Raw genomic sequence first — 27,803 nt, 5'->3', positions numbered from 1 at the left:
GCCTACGCCCGCTCCAGCCCCGTGGGGTCATGTCCCGACCCGGACCCTGAGGAACGCACCGAACACCTGCCGGACAACAAAGACTGCACCAAGTACTGGCGCTGTGACCACGCCACGCCCAAACAGGAGAGCTGTCCCTCTGGGCTGCACTTCAACCCTAAACTGCAGGTGTGTGACTGGCCGAACAGAGCAGGATGTAATGCTGGAGGATCAGGAGGGTCTGGGGACGGTTCTGGAGGAGATTCAGGAGATGGTAATGGAGACGACTCGTCCTCTTCTTCTGAGAGTAAGGAGTCTCCTATTACTCCTAAACCAAGACCATCAACTCCACCCCCCACAGCAACCAAGAAGGAGCCAACCAAGCTCACCAAGAGGTCCACCATAATCGCTAAGAAATCCGCACCACCGAAACCTCCCAAGGAATGTGAATCTTCCTCTTCGTCCAGCGAGTCTGGAGATTGTGGAGATTCTGGAGATAGCTCTGGAGATAGCTCGGGAGATTCAGGAGAAGGAGATATCTGTAAGGGAGCCATGGCCCACAGGTGGCACCTACCACATCCTAGTGACAAGACCAAGTTCTATAAGTGTGATCTGAACACGAAGAAAGCCACTTTGTTCCAGTGTCCAGACAAACTCGAGTTCAACCCGTCCATTCAAGACTGCGATTGGCCTTCAAAATAATTTCTTACAACACATTTACGAATTATCCACGTTATCAAATAGATATGTTTGCTGAAGAGTTATGTTTTGTTATTAAATTTGAAACATCTTGTAGAATAACTTGTAATAAATAATAGATTTGAATGCACATGTGTTTTATCTTATTTAAATAGTAGTTTCCCACACGAAATGTTATAAAATGTAAACCTTATTCACTGATCAAGTGGCTGCGTGTCTTGTATCACGTAGCTGCCAGCTTGCATCGAGAGGTACTGCAGTGGTATAGGCCCAGGTGTGACAGAATAACGTGAGGCAAGCAGTAAAAGAAAATGAAAAAAAAAACAGTATTCTAACTTTCTGTATTCCAGTTTGTAAGTAAGACGCTTCCCTGAAATAGTTTGTAGGCAGGGGATTTAATGATTGGAATAACTCACGAAGGGAGATGTTCAATAAATTTGCAATTTCTTTGCGATCATTTAAGAAAAGGCTAGGAAAACAATAGATAGGTAACGTGCCACCTGGGCGACTGCCATAATTGCAGATCAGTAGTGATTGATTGATTGATTGATTGATTGATTGATTGATTGATTGATTTATAATGGAATAGTGAAAGGTTAAAATGAACGGGACAAATCGGTCCACAGTTAACCTGTATCAATCTAAGGGAAAAGCGAGGGGCGCTCTCCGTTCAACTCCAGTAAAAATGTTGCGTGAGCGTTTGTGGGGTAGTATAAGCAGCAGGAAGGATTAGTCTCAACAACATGTGCACAGGGTAGCCTTATAAAGGAATTAGCTTCTACAGAGTCACCATGACCTACACAAGCAGAGGTGTTGTCTGATACAGGGTGTAACAATAATATAGGCCAACATTTCAGGACTCGTTCTTCACACCTACAAGAAGAATATATGTTGCATGGACAAGGGTACAGAAACGCTTTATTCTCATATTAGAACTAATTTTCTACAACTCTACATTGCCCGTTATTCATGGGAGATATAGCTTCTCAATTGTACTCACGTAAGCTGAGTGGACCTTGAACCGATCCAGGTATGAAATCTCTGACCTGGTCGGGAATCGAACCCGGGGGTTTTCAGGTAAGAGGCTGGCATGCTATCCCTAAACCTGATCCGGCAATGTACTATGTAATAGTTTTACTCAGTGACTCTCTTTTTTTTTTTGCTAGGGGCTTTTACGTCTCACCGACACAGATAGGTCTTATGGAGACGATGGAATAGGAAAGGCCTAGGAGTTGGAAGGAAGCGGCCGTGGCCTTAATTAAAGTACAGCCCCAGCATTTGCCTGATGTGAAAACGGGAAACCACGAAAAACCATCTTCAGGGCTGCCGATAGTGGGATTCGAACCTACTATCTCCCGGATGCAAGCTCACAGCCGCGCGCCTTTACGCGCACGGCCAACTCGCCCGGTTCAGTGACTTCTAACATGGAAATAAAGCATTTACGGATCCATGTCCTTATAACATATGCTTCTGCATATCAGGTAGTTTGTTGTTACACTCTGTGCAGTATAGTTCAGGAGATCGATTGTTTGTTGAGTGACATAGACGCAGTTACTGCTTTGCAGTAAAACAAGTTTAATTTGAATGAGACATCGCATTTGCCACTATTGAAATGCAGCATAATTTAGTATACGTACTTCATTATAAGTAATGGAAAACACCGAAGAGAGAAACGTCCGCTTAACGGTGGATTCGGGTCCATAGCTCTGCATTTCGGAGGGCAGTGGACTGGTCCCGCCGACGGCTGTCCTGAGAATGGTTTTCCCATGTTTTCCATTTTCCTCACTAATTTGAATGACGGGACAGTTCCTTTTATAGATCACGATCTCTCTCCCTCACACTCGTCATCTCAAATCACCGCAATATACAGGGTGAGTTGGCCGTGCGGTTAGGGTCGCGCAGCTGTGAGTTTGCATCCGGGAGATAGTGGGTTCAAATCCCAATGTCGGCAGCACTCAAGATGGTTTGGTGGTTTCCCAGTTTAACACCAGGCAAATGCTGGGGCTGTACCTTAAATAAGGCCAGTGCCGCTTCCTTCCCACTCTTAGGCCTTCCCTATCGCATCGTCACCATAAGACCTATCTGTGTCGGTGCGACGTAAAGCGAATAGAAAAAAAAACACCGCAATACTTCTTCTTGCCAAAGAAAGGGCGTCACCCTCTAGGAGGCAGTAGTAATACAAATGAACCAAAACTATAGAAACTTAGGAGGACGAATAGGAACACATAACGGCAAAAACTAGAAATCCGATAAATGTTACAGAAAATGACCACTTATTTTAAAATATTGTACTATTTCACTAACGGTAATAAATTTACGTTAAGTATACAACCGTCCGTTTAAGAAGAGTTTGTATTTGTTCGACCTTAAAACTGGCCCAAGTCCACATCCGGTGCAAACCCCAATAAATTGAGATAAATGTCAGAAGTAAAAAGAAAGAAAGAAAGAAAGAAAGAAAGAAAGAAAGAAAGAAAGAAAGAAAGAAAGAAAGAAAGTAAGCCACTGAATAGCATACCCTCCCCTTAAGAGACGCCAACTCATGACATTATTACACTTATTTTTAATTACAAACAACATCCTCAAGATTGTTTAACGTGCACTTAAATCTACTGACTGCTGGGAATAAAACCTGCAATTGCTGATAAATGGAAATTTTAGAATTCTATACAATGAAATCTACTAGGCATGAGGGATATTATATGTAATTTATACCTGTAATGTATTTTTCAGGTCTGTTTTCTGCAATCTCTATCTCAGAGTCCGGCTCTATGGATAAATGGTTAACGTGCTGGCCTTTGGACGCAGGGGTCCCGGGTTCGATTCCCGCCATGGTTGGAAATTTTAACCATCATTAGTTAATTTCGCTTGCAGGGGTGCTGGGTGTATGCGTTGTCTTCATCAACACTTCATCCTCACCATGACGCGCAGGTCGCCTACGGGGGTCAAATCGAAAGACCTGCATTTTGCGAGCCGAACATGTCCTCGGACATTCCCGGCACTAAAAGCCATACGCCATTTTTATTTTTCCCTCACAGAGTTTATATTCTCTGCGCAAGTATCTGCAAGGTGCTATTCGTATATTCTACCAATCCTCACGTTCAGTAATTCATGGTATGTGATTCTTCTCACATCCACTATGATGTGACTAATTCTTTCTTTCTTTCTTTCTTTCTTTCTTTCTTTGAAGTCAATCTTTCTAATCTAACGCAGTGCGATGTCTTCATTCTGTTCTTTTGTCATACATAATCCACAAGAGAGCGACTTCTAATTATTATCTCTAGATATATGGGAGAGAGTGACGGATAGTCCATTCCTAGAGGTAGCACAACTGAATACTAAGTAGACAGTTGGTTCTGGATTCGATTTCCGTCTTTTCATAGTTATGGCTGTCTAGAACGAGGTTGACTTGGAAATACACCATCTCGTGGAAACAATTGAGGAGGTATCTAATGTGAAATGTTGAAGTCAGGTCCTTGAAAAAACACGTTCGAATTTTATTGGCAACCACTAATGTCCGTAGGAATACATCCGTCGGCCGGCAAAATTTAGGCAAACAAATTACTATTTTGTTAGGATCTTTGAATGTATCGGCCATCTGCCCCGTGTTCTGAATAGTTTTCAGAATAGATCGTCTTTGTATGTAGAACAGCATTTAAAGAGCACAAGTGACTGGAACGATAAAACAGGCGTAATGTTTATGCGGGCTATAGGAAAAAATACATTATTCAGTATGATGTACTTTTAAGTTCTTGTTGTATGTAAAGTTCTTTTCAACTGTTATCAACAGACATGGTTTATTCTAAGGGGGAAGAACATTATCTTCAAGAAACGTGAAGTACGTCAGTTTACAGAGGGGTCCAGAAAAATGTTGACACTTTTTGATAGTTAATATCCTTGGAACAAAATGGCATATCGTGACAAATCTTGCGCGGCAGCGTAGTCCATTATTTCCTCAACAGGTGATGAAGGTCACGTGAATAGCGCGACAATGTTGGGGCGCATTTTCCAGCAGATGGCAGTTCAGAAATGAATGTACCGTACGCGCACCTTTTAGCGATACATGGACACCCTAGTATTGAACAGGTCGGCCGCGGGTATCTTCGAGATTCGTATTGGCAACCTTTGAAACACAAACTATGAATCGCTTATGCATCACTGTGTGACATCTGCCGTACACTTTGCGTAGTAGTACTGTTGTTGTTTACACAGCAAAGCCAAACTATAGAATTCATGCTGGGAACAAGATTCGCATCGAGAAATGTTATATAATGTTATATAAAGTGTGTATGACATAATTGTTGGCTTAAGATAATAAAGGTTTAGAAAATTCATATCGATCGATCATATTATCGATTCAATTCAGATTTCATTTTCATTCAGTTGGCAGTATAACCGGAACCGTGAGAGGTCCCTCTTTCCTCCACACCCCGTACAAAGAAATATCGATAAGAGGTGCGCGGACTATAGTAAGATTGTCGTTTGAGCAACGTAATGCCGTATTTAACTCTTACTGGAAGCACGAAAACATGATGGAGGTACAACGGCAATGACGTAATGTGTACGGAACACGTGCAGCAATTTATCGTATTCGGGATAAATTAGAAGCCGACGATACTGTTCAGGATGTTTATAAGAAAAGGACTGGTGAACCAAAACCATCAGCAAGTCCGACTTCCAGCGCTACTGTGTTGCAACATTTTACTAGGTCACCTCAAAATCTGTGAATCAGGGTGCAAGTGAAGGTGGAGTAAGACGATCAAACGTACGACGAATTCTGAAGGCTGCAAAGTGGAAAAGTACATCCCAAGATCGCTGCACGCTATGGATAAGGACGACCCGGATCGAAGGATGTAGTACTGAGAGTGGTTTGAAGGCATGCTTCACGAGGTTGAACGGTTTGCAGGGATGGATATCTGGTCTGAAGAGCCGCAATTCAAAGTGAAGGGTACTGTAATCCGCCACAACTGCGTGTACTGCGCTCCTGAAAATTCTCACGTTCACGTGGTCATGTTAATCTACCCGGTGTTAATGTATGGTGTGGCCTATCATCGCGCGGTTTGGTTGGCCCATTCTTCTTTGAAGATATATATTCATATGCTGCAAATATCGATTTTACTTGCCATCCGAGAGGTGTCTGGAAATGAAAGATTTTACCTGCAGCAAGATGGCGCTCCGACTCACTACCTCAGAGATGTCAGAGCCTACTTGGATGAAAATCTACCTGGACGATGGGAGGTCGAAGAGTAGCTGTTGAGTACGTACCACGATCTCCAGACCTTACACCTCTTGACTTCTACCTATGGGTGTTCCTGAAAAATGTTTATCGACAGAAGTCAGCTACACTGAACGAGCTACGAGAAAGGATCGGGGCGTCCTGTGCGGCTATCACACCGGCAACACTCACACCCGTAGTTCGGTCAGCAGTTCAGCGGCATAGAAGTTGTTTGGCTGCTAATGGGGGTCACTTTGAACACATAAAACTGCCTTTCCCCACTTGCAAGAATTGTAAAAGTATGTCATTTTGTTTCATTAATATTGACTATCAAGGAATGTCTACAATTATCTTGACCCCTCGGTATATCGCTATCCTATCCCATCGTTGCCATAAATCCTGTCTTTGTCGGTGCGACGTAAAGCCCCTAGCAAAAAAAAGTATTCTGATAATCTAAAACGTTAAAGTATTTATGATTTTCTTTCACACACTCTTCAGATTCTTGTGATTATTCTCGTTTCGAATTTTGACATGTGCTTACTACTCCGGCTCTGTGTTGGCAGTTATGACTTCGTAATTACATTCATGTTCATGGAAATTGTATCACCATGATGATAGGATAAAACGTACGTTTTTACAGCCTGTTCCAGCCCTTACAAAACACACATTCCGAAGAAGATAAGCTGTGTTTGGAGAGGGAAGTGCACTATAATGGAGGGTAATGTGGTGTGCGATTTGCAGGTATGCTAGGTACAGAAGAAATGCCAAGCCACAGGAAATGACCCAACGCAATTAAAATGTCACTACTTGGTTGGGAAAAGAACTCAGAGCTGTATGACCCGAAGATTATAACATCATACGTTCATCCACGCAATCAGAATGAACTCAGTACTTCGCAGAACTGCATAGGTTCATCTCCGGTGAGATGTAGTGTGTCTCCTGATGTGGGATACATGAAGTTTGCTATTTCCATTCCCTTGTCTCAGTCTCATCCTTGGCTTTGATTGAGATATCAGTATTACTACTAACGTCAGTCCTCACTCAGCCAGTATGACGAATAAAAATGCCGTTCCGAAGGTCAGTTAGTGTTCATATTTCAGTGGACGTGCTGACTGATACGCAATAGCACCATATGGTTCGGTAAGGAAAGCAATGAGATATCAACTCACTCTTCATTTCCTTAATACGCCTCCTCAGTGACACGTAGGCTACCGATGGCAGGTAGTGGTAGAACTGTTGACTATCCAATCATCTTTTGGGCCGAGAGCACCTCAAGTAAAACTCAGCAGTGATATATGACCTACTGGCGGCAGTGGATGAGAACTGCACGTTATAAACCAGTATCCGTTGACAGAAGAACGCCAGAAACGAGCGGTGGTTTGGAATATTGATAGATCTAGTGCTTACTCCTACATCATCTCCCCCTTTTACAGCTCCTGTATTGCAACTATATACAGTGTATGGGTGGGATTATCTTTGTGGTTGGCAAACCACATAACAGACTATGCAACGTTGTTGAAAGTACAGAAGCATTTAAAAATGGCGGTCGCATGCAGAACTGGATACGTGAGGATGTACGCTCTCTTATCCGATTCTGTGGGTGAAAGGTGTGAAATCCATCGAGGACATGTTGCTATGTGTGCCGAAACGACAATGAATCGCAACAATGTAGCGAAGAGAAGAGAAGGGGTCAATGATGCAGAACGCAAAGGTTGGTCTCGGACATCCAATATTTCTTTGTACCTCTGATTGGAGGGTGAGAACTTCACTTAAATGAAGATGTGTAATACGAAGTAAGGACTTGGCTTCGGCAACAAGATGCCACTTTCTACGAGATAGGCATCACGAATCTTATGAAGCGCTGGGTTAGACCTGAACCAGACGGGAGAAATAGTGTACATATATTCTATACAGAAATTAAGATTTCCTATTCCTTTTCTTGTAAAGTAAACGTATTTAGCCGAAAAATATTAGCATGCACGACAGATGTATGAGGTAGGTATCGTATATCGGCCGGAAAAATTCAGCCTGGTGTCAGCAGGGTAGCAGTATGTCACGAAATGACTGCTGAGATTCTTTATTCCGCCGCCTGCGAGGTTTGGACTGGGAGTAGTCAGTCGGTCCATTTGCGGATAATTCGGAATTCGTACACTTTGAAATTAGAAGCCATTTGGTTTGTAATGCAGATACTCTATATTTATCTGGTAGCGTTCTTTGAGTTCTGAGAACGATAGCATATAGGCCTGTCGTTATATTCGTACCTAACGAATGGAAAGCACGGAAATGAGAGACAAAAGATTAGGGACGAAAATGTTTCACTTTGATTCCAATCGCGCGGGAGGAACATTCTTTTTCTACGATTTGTTTTATGTCGCACCGACACAGACGATGGAACAGCAAAGGGCTAGGAGTGCGAAGGAAGCGGCCGTGGCCTTAATTGAGGTATGCCTAGTGTGAAAATATGAAAACACGGAACACTATCTTCAGGGCTGCCGACAGTGGGGTTTGAACCCAACATCTCCCGGATGCAAGCTCACAGCTGCGCTCCGCTAAAAGCACGGCCAACTCGCCCGGTGGGTGCACATTCATTTGGTACGAAAGTGTTCATTAAAATTTATTCCTGGGATGTAAGTGACCTGGGCCGAAAAACTTGGGACTAAAATTCACGATACCGGCGGTGATCGGTTAGTTATTACTTAGTAGAAATATTAACATGATTGTTTCGTATTGTACCATTGCATGTACATTACGTTGTATTTGATATGGAAATATAAAGGAGATCGGGACGGACAAAATGGCCGACGGCGACTTCAAGCAGAATAAATGAGCGCAAAGTGTCACCGAAACACAGATGGACTGCATAATAGAAGGCATGGAATCGCGAGGGCCATGTATAAGAACCTCAGAACGGAATCTGGATTTTTTAAAAATAATTGAATTCTGAATCTTTCTTTACTGAGAAAAAAGAGGATAGCACACAAAAAGACTGTGAAGAAGATAATGTATGTATGGTCAGTCTTCAGCCCTAAGGGTGGTTGGATCCTCAACAGCTCTGCCATCAGCTGTCATAGATGGCCTATGTATCACTGAAGAGGCTACTGGGGAAATGAGGAGTGAGGTAGTTTCCCGTTGCTTTCCTCGCTAAGCCAGAAGTTGCTATTACATATCAGTCTGCCAAGCCCTCTGAAATGCATGCATCAACCGACTCTATAAGCAACGTTTTCACACCATTCATTGTAGAGACTGGCTGCACAAGGATTGGCATTACTAGCATCGCTCATACCTCAGTCACTTTCATATTGTCAAAGCCAAGGATAAGACAGAGACGGATCAATGAAAGTAACAAAATTGCTCTAGCCTATACCAGAAGACATAATGCACTGTAAACACTAGATCCTGCCAGCAAAGGCACCGAATCGTCACTGTACAAGAAAACTGGTTAAAAGGAAGATTAAAGAGGAACTTTATGCCAGGTAGCATATGAGCAGAGAGAAATACGGCTAGAAAAACCGTAATTTCAAAAAGAAATTGTTACCGTGTTTTTGTGGTAGTTATGCGTGAAAGAAGGTGCGGGTGTGAACGGGTCTCAAGCTACGAAAGTAAAATTAATTTAAAATTTAACAAGGTTATATTTTCTTTTCAAAGACAAAGAAATAACAAGCATGGCAGGTACAAAGTAGCAAGTCCAAAGGGTAGTTACAATATTTACAGGATTTGGGCTTCGCGCCCTGACTTCACAATGCTTGGGCAATCAGCTCAGTTTTACCCCAAACATAAGTTTCAACAGAGGGGCAGAAAACCCCATTCATGCCTAGGAGCCCTTGCTCCAAATTACACTGAAAAGCCTCCACGAGGCATACAACACTCAATTTTCAAAAAAGAGCGACTCGCTCTCAACTTTAAGCCTCTCAAAGGCCACACCAAACTCCACCTTCAAGTTGTCCTCACTGTGCATAGACACAGGGGTAAAATACCCAACCTACTGAGGTCTATTAAATGAAAAGAAGGTTGATTACATGACCTCTAAAATAACAAATTGAGAGGAGGCGAACTTGCACTCCTGATACACTTGTTTTTTTAAAACCTAATCTGGCTCTAGGCCACTAATGCAAGGGCTAATCCCATACTACAGAGGTGACTTTAGAAAAGAACAATTTGTTTTACGTTAACGAAGAATAGGTTGAGAAAATAAGTTCACCTCAAAACAATATGAGTGGGAGCTTGAGAGGGTTAGCACTCTCTATCCCAATATGCAGCTTTAAAAGAGAATAGATGAAAAGAGTAGTTACATTTTAGGAAAAGGTTACATAGTGGAAACGCTTCGAACCCGTCCCGAGAGTTAAACTGCCGACCTAGCAAGAAAAGAAGTTATTAAGAGGCCATTACCTGGTGTTGAACAGCTGGAGAAGAAAGAGGCGCTTCCCGCCCCCTGCTATGTACTTTACACACTGAAAGATGGAACAGAAGTGGCCCGGAGACCCTAAAATCAGCAGTTTATATTCTCTCGCGGAAGGTTCGAGGCGTTAGGGGAATGAAAACACCCTCCCACAAACTTTTTATTGGGTAGGATACAGCAACATATTCAAGTTGGGGGAAGATACCTATGATTGGTCAGAAATTAATAACAGAAATTCGGGATTGGTTAAATGCAAAACAAGGGGAAAGAGAGGGGTATACAGCCAACTTAAACAATAACAGAAAGAAATTTAACAAGAAACAAACTTTTGAAATAAAAATTTTCTCCAAAAAAACAGTTCTTTCACTCCGCACTAGGGTGCACTATTGTTGATCTTCAGTAGTGTCCTCTAGAAGAGAAAGTTCACACTTCTTTCTACAAGCGAAACAAAAATACGTCGAAAATGACACAGTTCAAAAACTCTACAATTTCCAGGTAGTGACATCTTCTGAGAAACTTGAAGATTAATACCGTCAATAAAGTTCAGACTTCCTCCCGCAGAGGAGTTTCAACTGGCGCACATTTTAAATAAGCGGCGTGGAGGTGTACCGCCCGGTACAGACCACCCCCCCCAAATGTTCCTCCAGGGGTGACACATGAAATTTGTTTGAAAACAAGGTCCAAGTTTTGATATAGATATGGAGATTAATTGCTGAAGAATTTATAAGATTTTCTTAATGTGGTTTGATTCAGTTTCAAAATTTTTGTTGTAACTGGAGAAGTAAAGTTTTTAATGTTTGTAGAAGGTTGAATTGAGAAGGAAAACTTTATTTTTAAAGTCGAGGAAAAATTTTCTAAGTCCACCAGATTTTGTTGTTGAATTCCCAAGTGTAGTCATTGCTTATAGTAACTGTCCATGTAGTTGATGTTGATGAAGTTGGATGGCCAGACCGGCCGTTGCAGCTTGCATCCAAAGGAGGCCGCTCGGACCCCTCAAGTACCCTGAGATACCGCTCGCCCGCACTATGAGGGGAGCAGTGGTGTTGAAGCACGCCGCGCCCGCGGTGAACATACACAGGCTGCGGGCAAGTAGCAGGTTGTGCGCCGCACATCAGCCTTGGCCGGGAGGAGAGCTCCGGCTCGCCGTGCACATGTCGTCCTCGCTGGAGTCGAGGGGGCCCTTCCTCTAGCCCAGTCGCGGCACGGCGCCGCGCGGCTGCGGGGGCACTGAAACATTGAAGCTAGGCGGCAGAATTGTTGGACTATCATCATTTTTTGAGGGCACAGGCTTGTTGGAGAGGTTGAGGGGCCAGCGGCGTGCAGAAATCCGTGGCATTTAATATAAGCAAGCCACAGTGTGTATAGCAGGAGACGGGAGCGTGGTAATGGCCGTGGTAAGGACAGAATGGCAGTTTAACGGTGCGGGGAGGGTTTACAAAAAATACTTACATATGAAACAAAATATTATAGAAGGGGCAGAAAGCCTTAAAAGTGAAACTCAAAAAAAATATAACCTTGATATTCCTTTCAAAATAATATGAAGCAAGTTAACACAGAAATTACACCGGTTTCACCTGGGACAGGTGAACCCTAAATATCCTCTCGGTGGCTGGATTACTTAATAGCAACGTAACCGGCGTAAGAAAATCGAGAATGATACAAGGCCCATGAAATCTGGGGGCAAGCTTGCCCGCGGGGACAAAGTTCTTGACCATAACTTGGTCACCTACCTTCAAAGGGGTGGGTCTCCGTCCACGATCATACCTTTCCCTAACCTTTTCATGAGACACTTTAAGATTGGCTTTAGCCTTCTTCCAAAGATCTTTAATGTTGTCCGGATCTATTGTCTCGGGTAGAATGTCACTCAGAGACCAGAGGTTAGAGAGCGGCGTGTTGGGAACAAACTTGAACATCAACGAGGCTGGAGTAAATTTATGTGATTCATGAACCGCCGAATTCAAAGCAAAAGCTAACCAATGCAGGGACGTGTCCCACCTGGAATGATCTTCATGATGATAGGCAATAAGTGCGGACCTGAGATTACGGTTAACCCGTTCAGCCAGCGATGGTTGAGGGTAATAAGCAGAAGTAGTTACATGAGAGATAGACAAGTCAAAACAGAATTTACGAAAAAGGTTTGATGTGAACGCCTTAGCATTATCAGACACAACATATTGGCACGGACCAAAAGAAGCAAAAATAGAATTTAGGCAAGTAATGGTGGACTGAGCGGTAGCCAGCTTAGTCGGAAATAACCAGGAAAATCTTGTAAAACCATCTACACGTACAAAGATGAACTTGTTGGCATTTCCCTTTGACTGGGGGAAGGGTCCTACATAATCAATATACAGGCGTTCCATGGGGCGCGACGCTTGATGCGAAGACAGAAGGCCTACCTTGGTGGACATAGTGGGTTTACTAAGCAAACAAGGTTTACAAGCTTTTACAAGTTCACGGATTTCACCGTCCATACCCTTCCAGATGAACCTTTCACGAATCTTTTCACGAGTTTTAAAGATTCCAAGATGCCCCCCTAATGGGGTCTCATGATAGTACTTGAAGATCATAGGTACAAGAACAGCTGGAACGACAACTTTCATCATCTTATCCTGCCTCGAAGGGCAACATAGAACACCATTCCTCAGAACATAAGGGACCACACGTTCCCCAGAAGAAAGGGTTTCCATTATCGGAGCCAGCGTCGGATCTTCACGTTGGTATTTCTCGATATCCCTAAAAAGCATGGGGGCATCTGTTAAGATGGCATTAACATCAGATAACATGGACTCGGGAGGAGATGAACTTTCGACCGGTTCATGGTTCTCAATGACGTTGGAAAACATACGGCTGAGTCCATCAGCGACAACATTTTCGGTACCTCGGATATGCCTGACATCGAATTGGAAGGCAGAAATACGGATGGCCCAACGGGCTATACGACCAGTACGACGCGGCCTACCTAAGACCCAGCTTAAGGCTTGATTATCTGTCTCCAGGTCGAATTTGACATGTTCCAGATAGAGACGGAACTTCTCTAAGGCGAATAAGACTGCCAAACCTTCGAGCTCATATATGGAGTATTTTGCTTCTTGAGCCGATAGAGTCCTAGATGCATAGGCGATGGGTCGCCTCCCTAGTTCAGTCTCTTGAAGAAGGACTGCAGCAACTGCTGACGACGACGCGTCAGTTTGGACGATGAATTTCTTCGAGAAATCAGGCATAGCAAGTACAGGGGCATTACAGAGAGCTAATTTAAGATCTTCAAAAGCGGCTTGTTGAGAAGGTCCCCACTCGAATTTGATGCCTTTCCTACGAAGAAGGTTTAAGGGCGCCGCTCTATTAGCGAAGTTAGGAATAAACTTCCTGAAGAAATTCACCATACCAATGAACCTGGCGATACCTTTAATGTCCTTGGGAGGTTTAAAATCACGGATGGCCTGTGTTCTAGAATGATCGACTGCTACACCATCAGGTGACACAATATGCCCTAGGAATGACATAGAGGGCTTAGCAAAGGCGACCTTGGACAACTTGACCGTTAACCCAGCCTTACGAAGGCGATCGAGAACTTCTCGCAGATGATCTAGATGTTCTTCAAAAGTTTCTGAAAATACGACGACATCATCCAAGTAGTGATATAAGTACTCAAATTTGATGTCGGAGAAGACCCTATCTAGTAGCCTAGTGAGTACAGCTGCTCCCGTGGGGAGCCCGAAAGGCACGCGGTTGTATTCATATAAATTCCAGTCCGTGGCAAACGCTGTAAGGTGTTTAGACTCTTCGGCAAGGGGAATTTGATTATAGGCCTGATTCAAGTCCAAGATAGTAAAGAACTTGGCCTTACGAAACCATGAAAAACAAGAATGAAGGTCGGGAAGGGGCACAGATTGCAACACCACCTTCCGATTGAGAGCCCTATAATCAATGACAGGCCTGAAGCCTCCTTGGGGTTTCGGGACTAGAAAAATAGGCGAAGAATACGCTGACTTAGAGGGCCTAATAATACCATCCTTCAACATCTGATCGATAATTTCTTTCAGAGCCTTCATTTTAGGTGGAGATAGCCTATAAGGTGGAAAACGGACAGGAATCGAATCCGTGACCTCAATTTTGTATTCAATAAGGTCAGTAACACCAAGAGTATCAGCGAACACCTCTGGAAATGACTGACATAATTTACGAATACTATCAGCCTGCTCCTCAGGTAGATGTCTAAGGTCTAACAACATCTCATCCTGGGTAGGCGAAATAGATGAGCATGATACAGAATTACACTTTAACAAGGGAATGTTACAATTGGACGCAAATTTGAATGTGCACGACTTACTCTGAAGATCGAGCACAAGACCAGTGTGAGAAATGAAGTCCGCTCCCAGTATGATGGGGCAAGACAAGTGCTTAGCCACAAACAGTTTGGTTTTCCATGTAAATTTAAAAATACGAATTTTGACCAGTAAGGAACCTAGAATTTCTAATGGGGATGAATTAGCCGAAACATATTGAATAGGAGAGGAGACATAGTCAGGTAGTTTACAAACAAATTTCAATTTAGAATACCATTCAGCCGAAATAATCGAACAAACACTGCCTGAATCTAAGAGAGCTGTTATAGGCTCGTTATTTAACTCAATCTTAAGAAAAGGAATAGGTGCGGGGGAATCCGCCGCAATCCTAAGACACTCTTTGGGGCATTCAAAAGATGAATTTGAAAATTGCTCGTTCCCTGAATTTACAACCTGTTTACTAGGGGCTGAGTCTCGGGAAGATGGATTAGTCGACTCAGCCGAAGCCACTAGTCACTTTTTATTATTGGCATAGGTGGAATTTGCACCAGAAGTTGAGCAGGAGGGGGTGCTATTCGAATTTGGGCAATTCTTGGCAATATGTGAGAAAGCCCCACATTTAAAACAGCCTTGTGATGAACCAGCCCCATTCCTTGTCCCACTCGACTTGATCAGTGGACACTTATTGCGCAGGTGGTCAGGCGACCCACAAGCATAACATTTACGAGGGGTGACTGATCGGCGAGGTGGAGGCCGAGTATTACTAAAGGAAGGCGGGGGTTCTTTCGCTACACGCAAAGAATCGGCGTATCTAACTCCTTCCGCTGAGACGACCAATGCTTCAAGTTCCGAGAAAGTTTGCGGGCACGCCGCGAAACACAAATATGACCTGTAGGGTGGTGAGATCCCTTCCACAATAGCTTGTACAATCTGATCCTCAGGGAAATGAAGAGCAAACACCCTAGTATAAAACTTAATATCTTGGATGAAATCAGCCAAGTTTTCATCCAAGCGCTGTACCCGATAATAGTACTTCTGAATAAGGGAGGACCTGGCCCTAGCAGGGATGAAGTTAGCTAGCAAGTGGGCATGGAAATCCTCAATAGATGATTGCTCGGCAATGGCTCTTACGATTTTATCAGAGAGAATACCAATAGCATACGGATAGATAATTTGCAAAATTTGACATGGAGAAAGAGAAAAAACAAGGGCATGATCCTGAAATTCAACTAGAAATCTTAAAAATGAAATTACGTCACTGGTGGTATTAACGGAAAACTTAGAGATACCTCTGAGCAACATTGCCAATGGATGAGGCAAGCTACTAAACCCGGGTGACATAGTAGGTAAAGGTTTCAATGGCAAGGTGGTTAATTCAGAACGTACATTATTTAATGAGTTACGGCGTTCAGACTCGTCCAATGGGGCAGAGGTTGTTTGAGCAGCAATGGTTTTCCTATTGACTTCTCCCTTATGAGGCTCTTCCTCGCTACCTACATTCACCGTGACGGGTTGATCAGTTTTGGGAGGAACCTCCCCAGTTAACAATTGAGTGACCTTGCTAGATAATTCAGAAATATTTTCAAGCAGCGTACTAGCTTCCTTCCTCTGAACGTCATTCAACTTTAGAGACAACAGATCGTTAACTCTATTTGAGAAATGATATAGCCTGGCTTGCACACGCTTAATTTGATTAGGAGAAGGATCATTTTCATCAAAAAAACTAACTACAGATGCTAGCCCAGTAATATTCTCGACGATCGTGGAAAGAGAGTCGTCAACTTCTTTCTCTCCCAAAGTGGGGATGGAAATGGGCAAATCAAGGGACTCTCTAAGCTTGTTTGTGTCTACTGCAACCGTGCCTCCAGATTGCACATTTCTAATAGTTAACTCATATATCAACTCCTCTTTGCGCAAATAGTTAAGATGGAGAACATCGCGAGGTCCGGGCATGATGACAGAACAATTTTGAAAAACTCAGAAAAAAATTCCAGCAACTGAGAAAATTGTTAGAGTTCGGAACAAAACAATGTTTAGCCGTCAAAAAGGGCTAAATTGAGACCCATTCAACCACGCTCTGCTACCACTTGTTACCGTGTTTTTGACGTAGTTATGCGTGAAAGAAGGTGCGGGTGTGAACGGGTCTCAAGCTACGAAAGTAAAATTAATTTAAAATTTAACAAGGTTATATTTTCTTTTCAAAGACAAAGAAATAACAAGCATGGCAGGTACAAAGTAGCAAGCCCAAAGGGTAGTTACAATATTTACAGGATTTGGGCTTCGCGCCCTGACTTCACAATGCTTGGGCAATCAGCTCAGTTTTATCCCCAAACATAAGTTTCAACAGAGGGGCAGAAAACCCCATTCATGCCTAGGAGCCCTTGCTCCAAATTACACTGAAAAGCCTCCACGAGGCATACAACACTCAATTTTCAAAAAAGAGCGACTCGCTCTCAACTTTAAGCCTCTCAAAGGCCACACCAAACTCCACCTTCAAGTTGTCCTCACTGTACATAGACACAGGGGTAAAATACCCAACCTACTGAGGTCTATTAAATGAAAAGAAGGTTGATTACATGACCTCTAAAATAACAAATTGAGAGGAGGCGAACTTGCACTCCTGATACACTTGTTTTTTTAAAACCTAATCTGGCTCTAGGCCACTAATGCAAGGGCTAATCCCATACTACAGAGGTGACTTTAGAAAAGAACAATTTGTTTTACGTTAACGAAGAATAGGTTGAGAAAATAAGTTCACCTCAAAACAATATGAGTGGGAGCTTGAGAGGGTTAGCACTCTCTATCCCAATATGCAGCTTTAAAAGAGAATAGATGAAAAGAGTAGTTACATTTTAGGAAAAGGTTACATAGTGGAAACGCTTCGAACCCGCCCCGAGAGTTAAACTGCCGACCTAGCAAGAAAAGAAGTTATTAAGAGGCCATTACCTGGTGTTGAACAGCTGGAGAAGAAAGAGGCGCTTCCCGCCCCTTGCTATGTACTTTACACACTGAAAGATGGAACAGAAGTGGCCCGGAGACCCTAAAATCAGCAGTTTATATTCTCTCGCGGAAGGTTCGAGGCGTTAGGGGAATGAAAACACCCTCCCACAAACTTTTTATTGGGTAGGATACAGCAACATATTCAAGTTGGGGGAAGATACCTATGATTGGTCAGAAATTAATAACAGAAATTCGGGATTGGTTAAATGCAAAACAAGGGGAAAGAGAGGGGTATACAGCCAACTTAAACAATAACAGAAAGAAATTTAACAAGAAACAAACCTTCGAAATAAAAATTTTCTCCAAAAAAACAGTTCTTTCACTCCGCACTAGGGTGCACTATTGTTGATCTTCAGTAGTGTCCTCTAGAAGAGAAAGTTCACACTTCTTTCTACAAGCGAAACAAAAATACGTCGAAAATGACACAGTTCAAAAACTCTACAATTTCCAGGTAGTGACATCTTCTGAGAAACTTGAAGATTAATACCGTCAATAAAGTTCAGACTTCCTCCCGCAGAGGAGTTTCAACTGGCGCACATTTTAAATAAGCAGCGTGGAGGTGTACCGCCCGGTACAGAAATAATAATAATAAAAAGAGATATCGGGACCATTACATCGGGAAGCAACGAGAGGGCTATTTGTACCTCTAGGCAATCCACTATAGGAAAAGAAAGAGCAGAATTAATTAATTAATTAAGATTCATATTAGCCGAGAGAAATCATAATTAACAATAATTTATACCGTATATATACGCATCACAAGTAGCTCAAGAAATAGCAATATAAGTGGCTATATGAACAGTATAATTATGTATTCTGTCATCCGAATGTTCTTGTATGTTTTCATGAACGAGTGTGACACCATGGAGTCTTGTTAAACATGCTAGTGGATTGCCCAGAATTACATAATGAGGCGCAAGATGATAATTCATTGTGACCTGAGATGACGTGCAGAAGACCAGATCCCGGCCTCAAGGATCACATGTAGCAGCTGAGAAGAAGGAGAAGCCAGCTCGGAAGAGTGACGGATGCGAGATAAGTTTCTTGTTTTCAAAATTCGTTTTATTATTTGGTAGACAATATTAATTAAATTTCAATTGCCAGTTATATTTAATCCGGATGCCAAACATTATCTACAGAAACTAATTTATGTCAGGTAAACTGACAAATGGTATTTGTGCTAGATCATATGTATATTGGTAGGAAGCGATATTCGTTTTAAGTAAACCCTAACCTCAGCCACGGTTGTGTTCATGCCATAAAATAGTGTATTGTGTATGAATATAAGATCCCAAGTCATACAGAAGGGCGATTCTGTCGTATTTTAGAAAGTATTGGGAAGGATGGCCGCGTGGTGTGGGGGTAGCGTGCCTGCCTCGTACCCGGAGGCCCCGGGTTCGATTCCCGGCCAGGTCAGCGATGCATACCTGGACCTGAGGGCTAGTTCGAGGTCCACTCAGCCTATGTGATTAGAATTGAGGAGCTATCTGATGGTGAGATGGCGGCCCCGGTCTATAAAGCCAAGAATAATGGCCGAGAGGATTCGTCGTGCAGACCACACGACACCCCGTAATCTGCAGGCCTTCCGGCTGAGCAGCGGTCGCTTGGTACGTCAATGTCCTTCAAGGACTGTAGTGCCATGGGGTTTGATTTAGTTTTAATGGGAAGGATACATGCTGTGTGAGATGTAGATTGTTTTTAGCAGGCAAGTATATTGACAGATATAACTACGACTATATAATGCAAAGAAGAAATAGATCCTATATGAATTATGGGCAAATACAAAAGCAATATCGTCGAGGGAAGGTTAATATTGTAATGAATGAGAGATTTTTAAGAAGATTTGAGATGAGTTTTGACTACGACAATACAGATTTGAATTGAGTACGTATGATAATGTAGAGATACGAATGTTTATGCGTCGGGAATTATGAAGAAATAAGAAGGTATTGCGAAATTAAGTGGCTCATGAGAGTAGGATCGTAGTTAAGGAATCATTGTATGGCAAGGCTTGTGTCCAAAAATGAATAGACGAGTATGCTCACAGCGGAGTCCCATATTAAATAAAAGCTCGTAGTAATGAACAGCAGTCAGCTGATATCCTTAAGAATAAACGACGTGTTTAGAGTTTCACGATGTGCCAGCGAATGGCACTACTGAATGACTATAGAGTTTAACGTATAATTTACCAAAGATGAAGCACAATACATATCGGCACAATCTTAGATTCTAACGCTAATTTATGATTAATGAAGGTTAGGCCTGGCATATTAATGTTTGCTAAAGTGATATATGATTTTAAAACATGAAGGATATGCGTGAATATATTTCATTTGGCAATGATGAGCCTTACGACAGCGAATAATTGCTACATATGAGAAAGTTATTTAGCATTCCGAATCCCCAAAATCAACGAAAGTCATAATAAGGTACCAGACAAGCAGATAACGTATAATAAGGTTCCAAATAATAAAATTACAGATTATAGTGTTTCAGATAATACAATTTCATATAATAAAGATAAATGATGAGATTCAGATTGAAACTTTAGAATTATGTGATGTAGACCAGTTTACATTCAGGTTATGATCAATCTAAATAGATTATACTTTACATATATACATGCATACATTATCATTATAGACTGTTATGCCTTTCAGCGTCCAGTCCTACTTTAGGTAGGACATTTTACTAGCGATGTTACACTTCAATTTTCTAAGAGTGGAGTAGATCAAAGGTTGGATGAAGAAAGTAGATTAAAATTATGAGAAATGTCAGGTTAAGAGAATGACTGACCAGTTTTAGTTAAAGGAACCTATGTCAAATATGACTATGATGCAGATGAAATGTAAATACGAAGGACTATTGCACAAACGAACATTTTCAGTGGATGTTTATTTCACCAGAGATTATGAGATATATGAAGGGGTTAAAGGTATAGTGGTGTAAGTCACTTTATCATCGTTTTTAGGAAATGAGCATAATGCGAAAGGTATTGTAGTTAATTCAGTAGACAAGTTTTTGTGATGGTATTGTTTTAGAGGTACTACGTAGGTCCAAACTTAGGGATTAGGCTTGATTTGAAATTTTTTTTGCTCAAAAGTTGTACCTCACGCACTAACCAAAGTCACTTGCACCACTGTGCCTTACCAAAGCCTGTGACATACACCACTGTATGACCTAAAACCAAAGACTTACACCACTATGGACATCAACAAAATGATGTAAAGTTGACTTGCACTTCTCAAACACATTTTTATTGAACATTACACAAAGTATAAGAATAATACAAACAATTTAATTTTTTATCACGAATGGAGTCTTAATGTTTTTAACATGGCAATACGGATTCAGTCTATTTCATCAGGATATGTGGTTTCCACAATTTCCAGAGGTCCAACATCTACAAGCTCCTCACCTTCTTCAATAGTGGTTCGCAGGGAAACGAAGAATTCATGTTTCACTGGTGGAATGTATGGCAGAAGATCAAGCATATCTTTCTTTTTAGCCTCGGTAACAGGCCTTCCCCTTGGGTACAAAACATCTTGAGAAACGTTGGCCAGAGAATGTCGCCTACCGGGCTTTGCTGCCTTTAGATTTAGTTTAGAAAATGGGATATCCTCATTCACAGTTTCTTTGTAGAAGAGAGTGTAAGGTTGATCTTTCAAAATTCGTATCCATTGAATTTTCAACCAATTAACAGCAATGTTGTTCTCATTTTTCTTTCGTCGCGTGATACAACTTTCCAACTTTGCAACAGATTTGAAATCCTCTCGGCTCATTTTCGTCACCATGAATGGATTGTTCCTTCGGCACTTCATTATGATACTGTACCAGTCGTCTGCAGTATAAATGGACTTGTTCTTTGCGTACGATTCAATTGATCCAAATTCAGCGTCGTTGGGTAGAAAAGAGTGGCCACTTACCATAAATTTGTGATCGATAATTTCTGCATTGCTTTGAGGGCCCTGTATGTACTTCATGAGGTACAAGGAAAACTTAATATTACGGTTTTGGCCCGTGCATGCGTCACTGTACAACACTATGTGCCTAGCAGATGACGCTCTTGCTGCAAGATGTTTGACGATACAGGAACCAATCTCTTGAGACCCACGAGAAGCGATCGTTTCATCCCAGCAGAACATGAAGCCTAAACCTGTTCCAAGTTCATGGCAGCCAAGGTTATAACAATACATATTCCGCTTATAGTAAGCCACGGACGTCGTCAAAACAGGAAATGGCAAAGCCTTTTCGAGGTCGAATGTCAGACCATAGAAAGATTCGTCTTCCCGTGCTTTCACTTTGTCCCGATCTCTAGCCTCTCTCACCTTTTCGGCATTTCTGAGGTGTAATTCTTTTTCAGCCTTCAGCTTTGTAGATTCGTCTTCATCTTCACACACTTCAATCTTCTTGTCAAGCACATCGCATCTGGTGCACGTATCTTTAAGAGGCCGGTGGAAATGCAAGTTGAACTCATTGCTAAAGGTTCGACGGTAGATGGCTTCAGAAACAGGAATATCACCTTTTTCCGTGCACTTTTCTTTGTACAGTTCATACATTGTACGTACATTCATGTCAGGAGGAAGGTATTTCCTGTTAGGGTTCTCTGATCTACTGTAGTGCGATTGATACGATGGGAAAGATGCTATGTGGTCACGCACACCATTCATGGCAGCCTCCGGTGTTTTATTTTTGGGGGGATGGCGTCCTCGGCCATCACTTCCTGGTTGTTGACCCTCTCGTACTTTTTGTATTGCCCTTGTCATTCGCCCATCCGAAACTTGGAGTGTTTGTAAGAAAAAACGCTTGCACACAGTAACGCTATTGCCTCTGACTTGGAATCTGAAGCTGTTTGAAACAGACTTTGCATTTCTCGTTGAATTTCGTGGGCGTCTTACATTAGGTTTCTGTTGCACAATCAAACCACATAAAAATACGTTTTGTTCAGAAAAACTGCTTAGCTTCCAAAAGGTGTCGAAAATTTCTCGCCTCGCCACTTCAGGTACGTTCTCCACACACTTTTTTTTACATTTACAATCAAAGTTCTGATACAGCTTACCGGCCACTTCTTTTCCTCTAGAGGACACGTACGGGAGCCCTGAATTTCGTGCTCGCTTTCGCTTTTGAGCTTTACTTTCGTGTTTTTGTCTTCTCCTCGTTCTCGGGTGAGCGTTTTCTCGATTCTCAGAAGTTCCAGCAGTAGGAAATTCGCTGGAATGGTTGCGCTGGCGTCCGCCGTCTACCTCTGCATCTCCTTCTGATTCTGAAACAACAAACATCTTGTTACACTTACTACCGAAATAAAAAACTGCAGGGGAAGCTTCGATTCAGCATTCAAAATTACGTGAAAAACGATACTCAACACGACCATTTTCAATAATCACAGAAAATTCACTAAAAACATCACTCTTCATGCATTTTTCTCCATTTTTCCTTTCTTTTTTTCCGAACCGATTACAAAGGTGTATTATTCAGGGAATAGTAGACCAAAAGGACCTAAGGCATAATCTAATGTAAGTACTTGCTAAAAACGTTGCAACAAAATAGGTTAGTTGGTGAGTAACTGAGAGGTTAGAAGGTGAATAGTACTTACCATCATCTGTTTCTGATGTGTTTTCTCCTTGTTCACGCTCCCATTCATCACTGGACTCCAGCTCATCCAACGGATCACTTAAACTTATTTCAGAATCCATCGTTTCTTTGAGTATTCACGCATGCATTCAACACTCGATGAACATCGCGGAACAATTACAACCACACTGGTGTAAGTCTGACTCACACCACTTCAGTTATCAGCAAAACAGATGATCCATTACCAGTCTAACTTGTGCTGCCATCTAACGACGAAATGAGTGAAGCTCTGACTTACTCCACTTTTTCTATGAACAGTTTTTTATTTCTACATCGCCTTTCTGTGCCTAAGTCAACTTCTACCGAAAATTGACTTACACCACTTTGACTTTAACCCCTTCATATAGGTACACATTGTTATCATCCCATATTTTCTTTTCCTTCAAGGTATTATATTTAATAAATAAGTAGAAATAAGGATTAATTGTGTTTGTTATTTATAAAAATTATCATAGATTATTGATTAGATAGAATTAAGGTTTTGAATTTTCGGTACTGACATATTGCCAGATGAGGACGTACTTTCGGCAGGGCTGCGATTGGTGGAATAATATTTCGTTTGCAACAGGAAGATGATCTTTGCAAAGGTTTAACGTCATCATAACTGTTCAGGTTAACAGCGACGATGGGAGAGAAAGTGGCTGTGGCCGTAATTAAGATACAAGCCCCTGGTGTGAAAATGGGGAACGATGGAAATACATCTTCAGGGACCGAGCTCGATAGCTGCAGTCGCTTAAGTGCGGCCAGTATCCAGTCATCGGGAGATAGTGGGTTCGAGCCCCACTGCCGGCAGCCCTGAAGATGGTTTTTCGTGGTTTCCCATTTTCAAACCAGGCAAATGCCGGGGCTGAACCTTAATTAAGGCCACGGCCGCTTCCTTCCATTTCCTAGGCCTTTCCAATCTCATCGTCGCCGTAAGACGTATCTGTGTCGGTGCGACGTAAAGCAAATACCAAGAAAACAAAAAACAAAAACCCCTTCAGGGTTACACATGGCGTGGTTCGAGCGCACCATCTCTCAAATGCAAGCTTGCTGCTACATGGCATATACCTCAGACCCAAGGCTCTCTATCAGGAGGTAAAGATAAAGCTCCACATTTAGGGTAAAGTTTTCTCTTTCAATTAGCTTTACGTCACACCGACACAGCTCTTATGGCGACGGTAAGAAGGGGAAGGTCTAGAAGTAGTGAGGAGGTAGTGGGGGGGCTTAATTAAGGTACTGCCCCAGAACTTGCTTGGTGTGAAAATGGTAAACCACTGGAAAACAAGGCTGCCGCCAGTGGGTTTCGAACCCACTATCACCCGAATGCGGCAAGGTTATTAATAGAAGTGTAGAATATCAGAACAAAAGGAAACCACTAAGGTCAATACATTGTGGCTCTTAGTGGAGTTTCTATTGGAGGAACTGGGAGAAAAATCTAAACTCAATTAGGGTTATTGCGAATTAAGCTGTCACTCTAATAAACAGTAAATCAGTCAACGAACCTGTCAGTGCTCGAAGTGATGAATGGCTTCTCCATGTTGAAAGTATAAGCTTATAAGGATTAGCGATACTATGGACGACAGTTACGATAACTCAGTATTAAGATAGAAAGTACGAAAAGGTACTATATATATAACACGCGGCAGTGGGTATGTTCATCAGATTACCTGAGGGCACCGCAGCAATGAAAGGTAATACATTAAAAAGAGGCTTTCTTTAGATTGTGCATAATGATGACATTTAATATTTTAATGTGTGTTTGTATCGGAACGTTCACTTATGTTCATTTATTAAAGTCGACACGATCACATTTAAGTAACAACAGGTTAGGTGGAGTACGTGCGGCACCAGTTCCACTGTACAGAATGCGTTACGGTTGCGAATATCCCAGACTAGTATACTGCAAAGATCTGCATTAGGTTTATATGTTTCTGTTGATTCTAGTTGCTTTCTGAAAGTATCTTAAATGGAAGCAGTACTTAATGATTCGCTTGTCCGTATATATATATATATTACATTATTGTAATAGATTTATAAACGTCTCAACTACTGCACGAACGAGAATAGAAATAACTTAAAGAGCTACTGGATGACATGAACAAATGACACAAACATTTACAGTTCACCAGATATTTCCCACGTCTCTTCGATCTATGGTTAATAATAATAATAATAATAATAATAATAATAATAATAATAATAATAATAATAATAATAATCTTTTCTTTCTTTCTTTCTTTCTTTCTTTCTTTCTTTCTTTCTTTCTTTCTTTCTATCTTAATCCGTTTACCCTCCAGGGTTGGTATTTCCCTCGGACTCAGCGAGAGATCCCACCTCTTCCGCCTCAAGGGCAGTGTCCTGGAGCGTCGGTTGGCGACCTTACCTCCTGTGCTGAACAGGGGTCCTGTGGAGGGATGGAAAGTTTGAAAGGGACAGGCAAGGAAGAGGGAAGGAAGCGGATGAGGATGGCTGAAGTGGGACTCGAACAAACCTCTACTCAGTTGTCTAACCAAAGCTGAGTGGACCCTTTTCTAGCCCTCGCATCTCTTTTCAAACTTTGTGGCAGAGCCGGGAATCGAACCCTGGCCTCTGGGGGTGGCAGGTAATCACGCTAAACACTACACCAAAGAGGCGGAAGAATAATGATGATGATAATAATAATAATAATAATAATAATAATAATAATAATAATAATAATAAACAAAAGTATGCATGAAGTGAACTCATCATACTTCGTTTTAAAACCAGACTATACTGTTGAAAATAAAAACGGCTAAACAAAATAAAGAAGAGTTAAATGTTAATTTTATTACAAATATGAGGTAAAGTACGTCGTTCGGTATTTTATTGAACAGTCATAAATATAATAAAATGCTAGGCCGAGCAGGTTGGATGATACGTAAAACTGGACGATGATCAACACATCCTCACATGTTAAATTATCTGCATATGTTTAAATTGCTGTAAAACGAATAAATCACAGGTACGTGTTTCTGCCAACAGTTCTATTTCTCGCCGTCGTCCTGGTGACGCTTGCCTACGCCCGCTCCAGCCCCGTGGGGTCATGTCCCGACCCGGACCCTGAGGAACGCACCGAACACCTGCCGGACAACAAAGACTGCACCAAGTACTGGCGCTGTGACCACGCCACGCCCAAACAGGAGAGCTGTCCCTCTGGGCTGCACTTCAACCCTAAACTGCAGGTGTGTGACTGGCCGAACAGAGCAGGATGTAATGCTGGAGGATCAGGAGGGTCTGGGGACGGTTCTGGAGGAGATTCAGGAGATGGTAATGGAGACGACTCGTCCTCTTCTTCTGAGAGTAAGGAGTCTCCTAATACTCCTAAACCAAGACCATCAACTCCACCCCCCACAGCAACCAAGAAGGAGCCAAGCAAGCTCACCAAGAGGTCCACCACAATCGCTAAGAAATCCGCACCACCGAAACCTCCCAAGGAATGTGAATCTTCCTCTTCGTCCAGTGAGTCTGGAGATTGTGAAGATTCTGGAGATAGCTCTGGAGATAGCTCGGGAGATTCAGGAGAAGGAGATATCTGTAAGGGAGCCATGGCCCACAGGTGGCACCTACCACATCCTAGTGACAAGACCAAGTTCTACAAGTGTGATCTGAACACGAAGAAAGCCACTTTGTTCCAGTGTCCAGACAAACTCGAGTTCAACCCGTCCATTCAAGACTGCGATTGGCCTTCAAAATAATTTCTTACAACACATTTACGAATTATCCTCGTTATCATAGATATGTTTGCTGAAGAGTTATGTTTTGTTATTAAATTTGAAACATCTTGTAGAATAACATAATAAATAATAGATTTGAATGCATTGTATTTTATCTTATTTAAATAGTAGTTTCCCCCACGAAATGTTATAAAATGTAAACCTTATTCACTGATCAAGTGGCTGCGTGTCTTGTATCACGTAGCTGCCAGCTTGCATCGAGAGGTACTGCAGTGGGATAGGCCCAGGTGTAACAGAATAACGTGAGGCAAGCAGTAAAAGAAAATGAAAAAAACATTATTCTAACTTTCTGTATTCCAGTTTGTAAGTAAGACGCTTCCCTGAAATAGTTTGTAGGCAGAGGATTTAATGATTGGAATAACTCACGAAGGGAGATGTTCAATAAATTTGCAATTTCTTTGCGATCATTTAAGAAAAGTCTAGGAAAACAATAGATAGGTAACCTGCCACCTGGGCGACTGCCATAATTGCAGATCAGTAGTGATTGATTGATTGATTGATAGATTGATTGATTGATTGATTGATTGATTGATTGATTGATTTATAATGTACTAGTGAAAGGTTAAAATGAACGGGACAAATCGGTCCACAGTTAACCTGTATCAATCTAAGGGAAAAGCGAGAGGCGCTCTCCGCTCAACTCCAGTAAAAATGTTGCGTGAGCGTTTGTGGGGTAGTATAAGCAGCAGGAAGGATTAGTCTCAACAACATGTGCACAGGATAGCCTTATAACGGAATTAGCTCCTACAGAGTCACCATGACCTACACAAGCAGAGGTGTTGTCTGATACAGTGTGTAACAATAATATAGGCCAACATTTCAGGACTCATTCTTCACACCTACAAGAAGAATATATGTTGCATGGA

General features: G+C 42.1%; 1 protein-coding gene across 1 annotated transcript; it reads left to right on the top strand.

Annotated features, from left to right (window-relative positions):
- The first annotated feature begins 24,775 nt into the window (after positions 1–24,775).
- On the top strand, positions 24,776–27,021 carry LOC137496994 (DNA topoisomerase 1-like). The gene is made up of 2 exons (XM_068225302.1): positions 24,776–24,873; positions 26,186–27,021. The coding sequence occupies exons 1-2, from the start codon at positions 24,834–24,836 to the stop codon at positions 26,896–26,898; spliced, it is 753 nt and encodes a 250-aa protein (XP_068081403.1). The 5' UTR covers positions 24,776–24,833; the 3' UTR covers positions 26,899–27,021.
- Positions 27,022–27,803: the final 782 nt, after the last annotated feature.

This window comes from Anabrus simplex, chromosome 1 (assembly GCF_040414725.1).
Source record: "Anabrus simplex isolate iqAnaSimp1 chromosome 1, ASM4041472v1, whole genome shotgun sequence".
Taxonomy (NCBI): Eukaryota; Metazoa; Arthropoda; class Insecta; order Orthoptera; family Tettigoniidae; genus Anabrus; species Anabrus simplex.
This window is presented reverse-complemented; position numbering and strand designations above follow the sequence as displayed.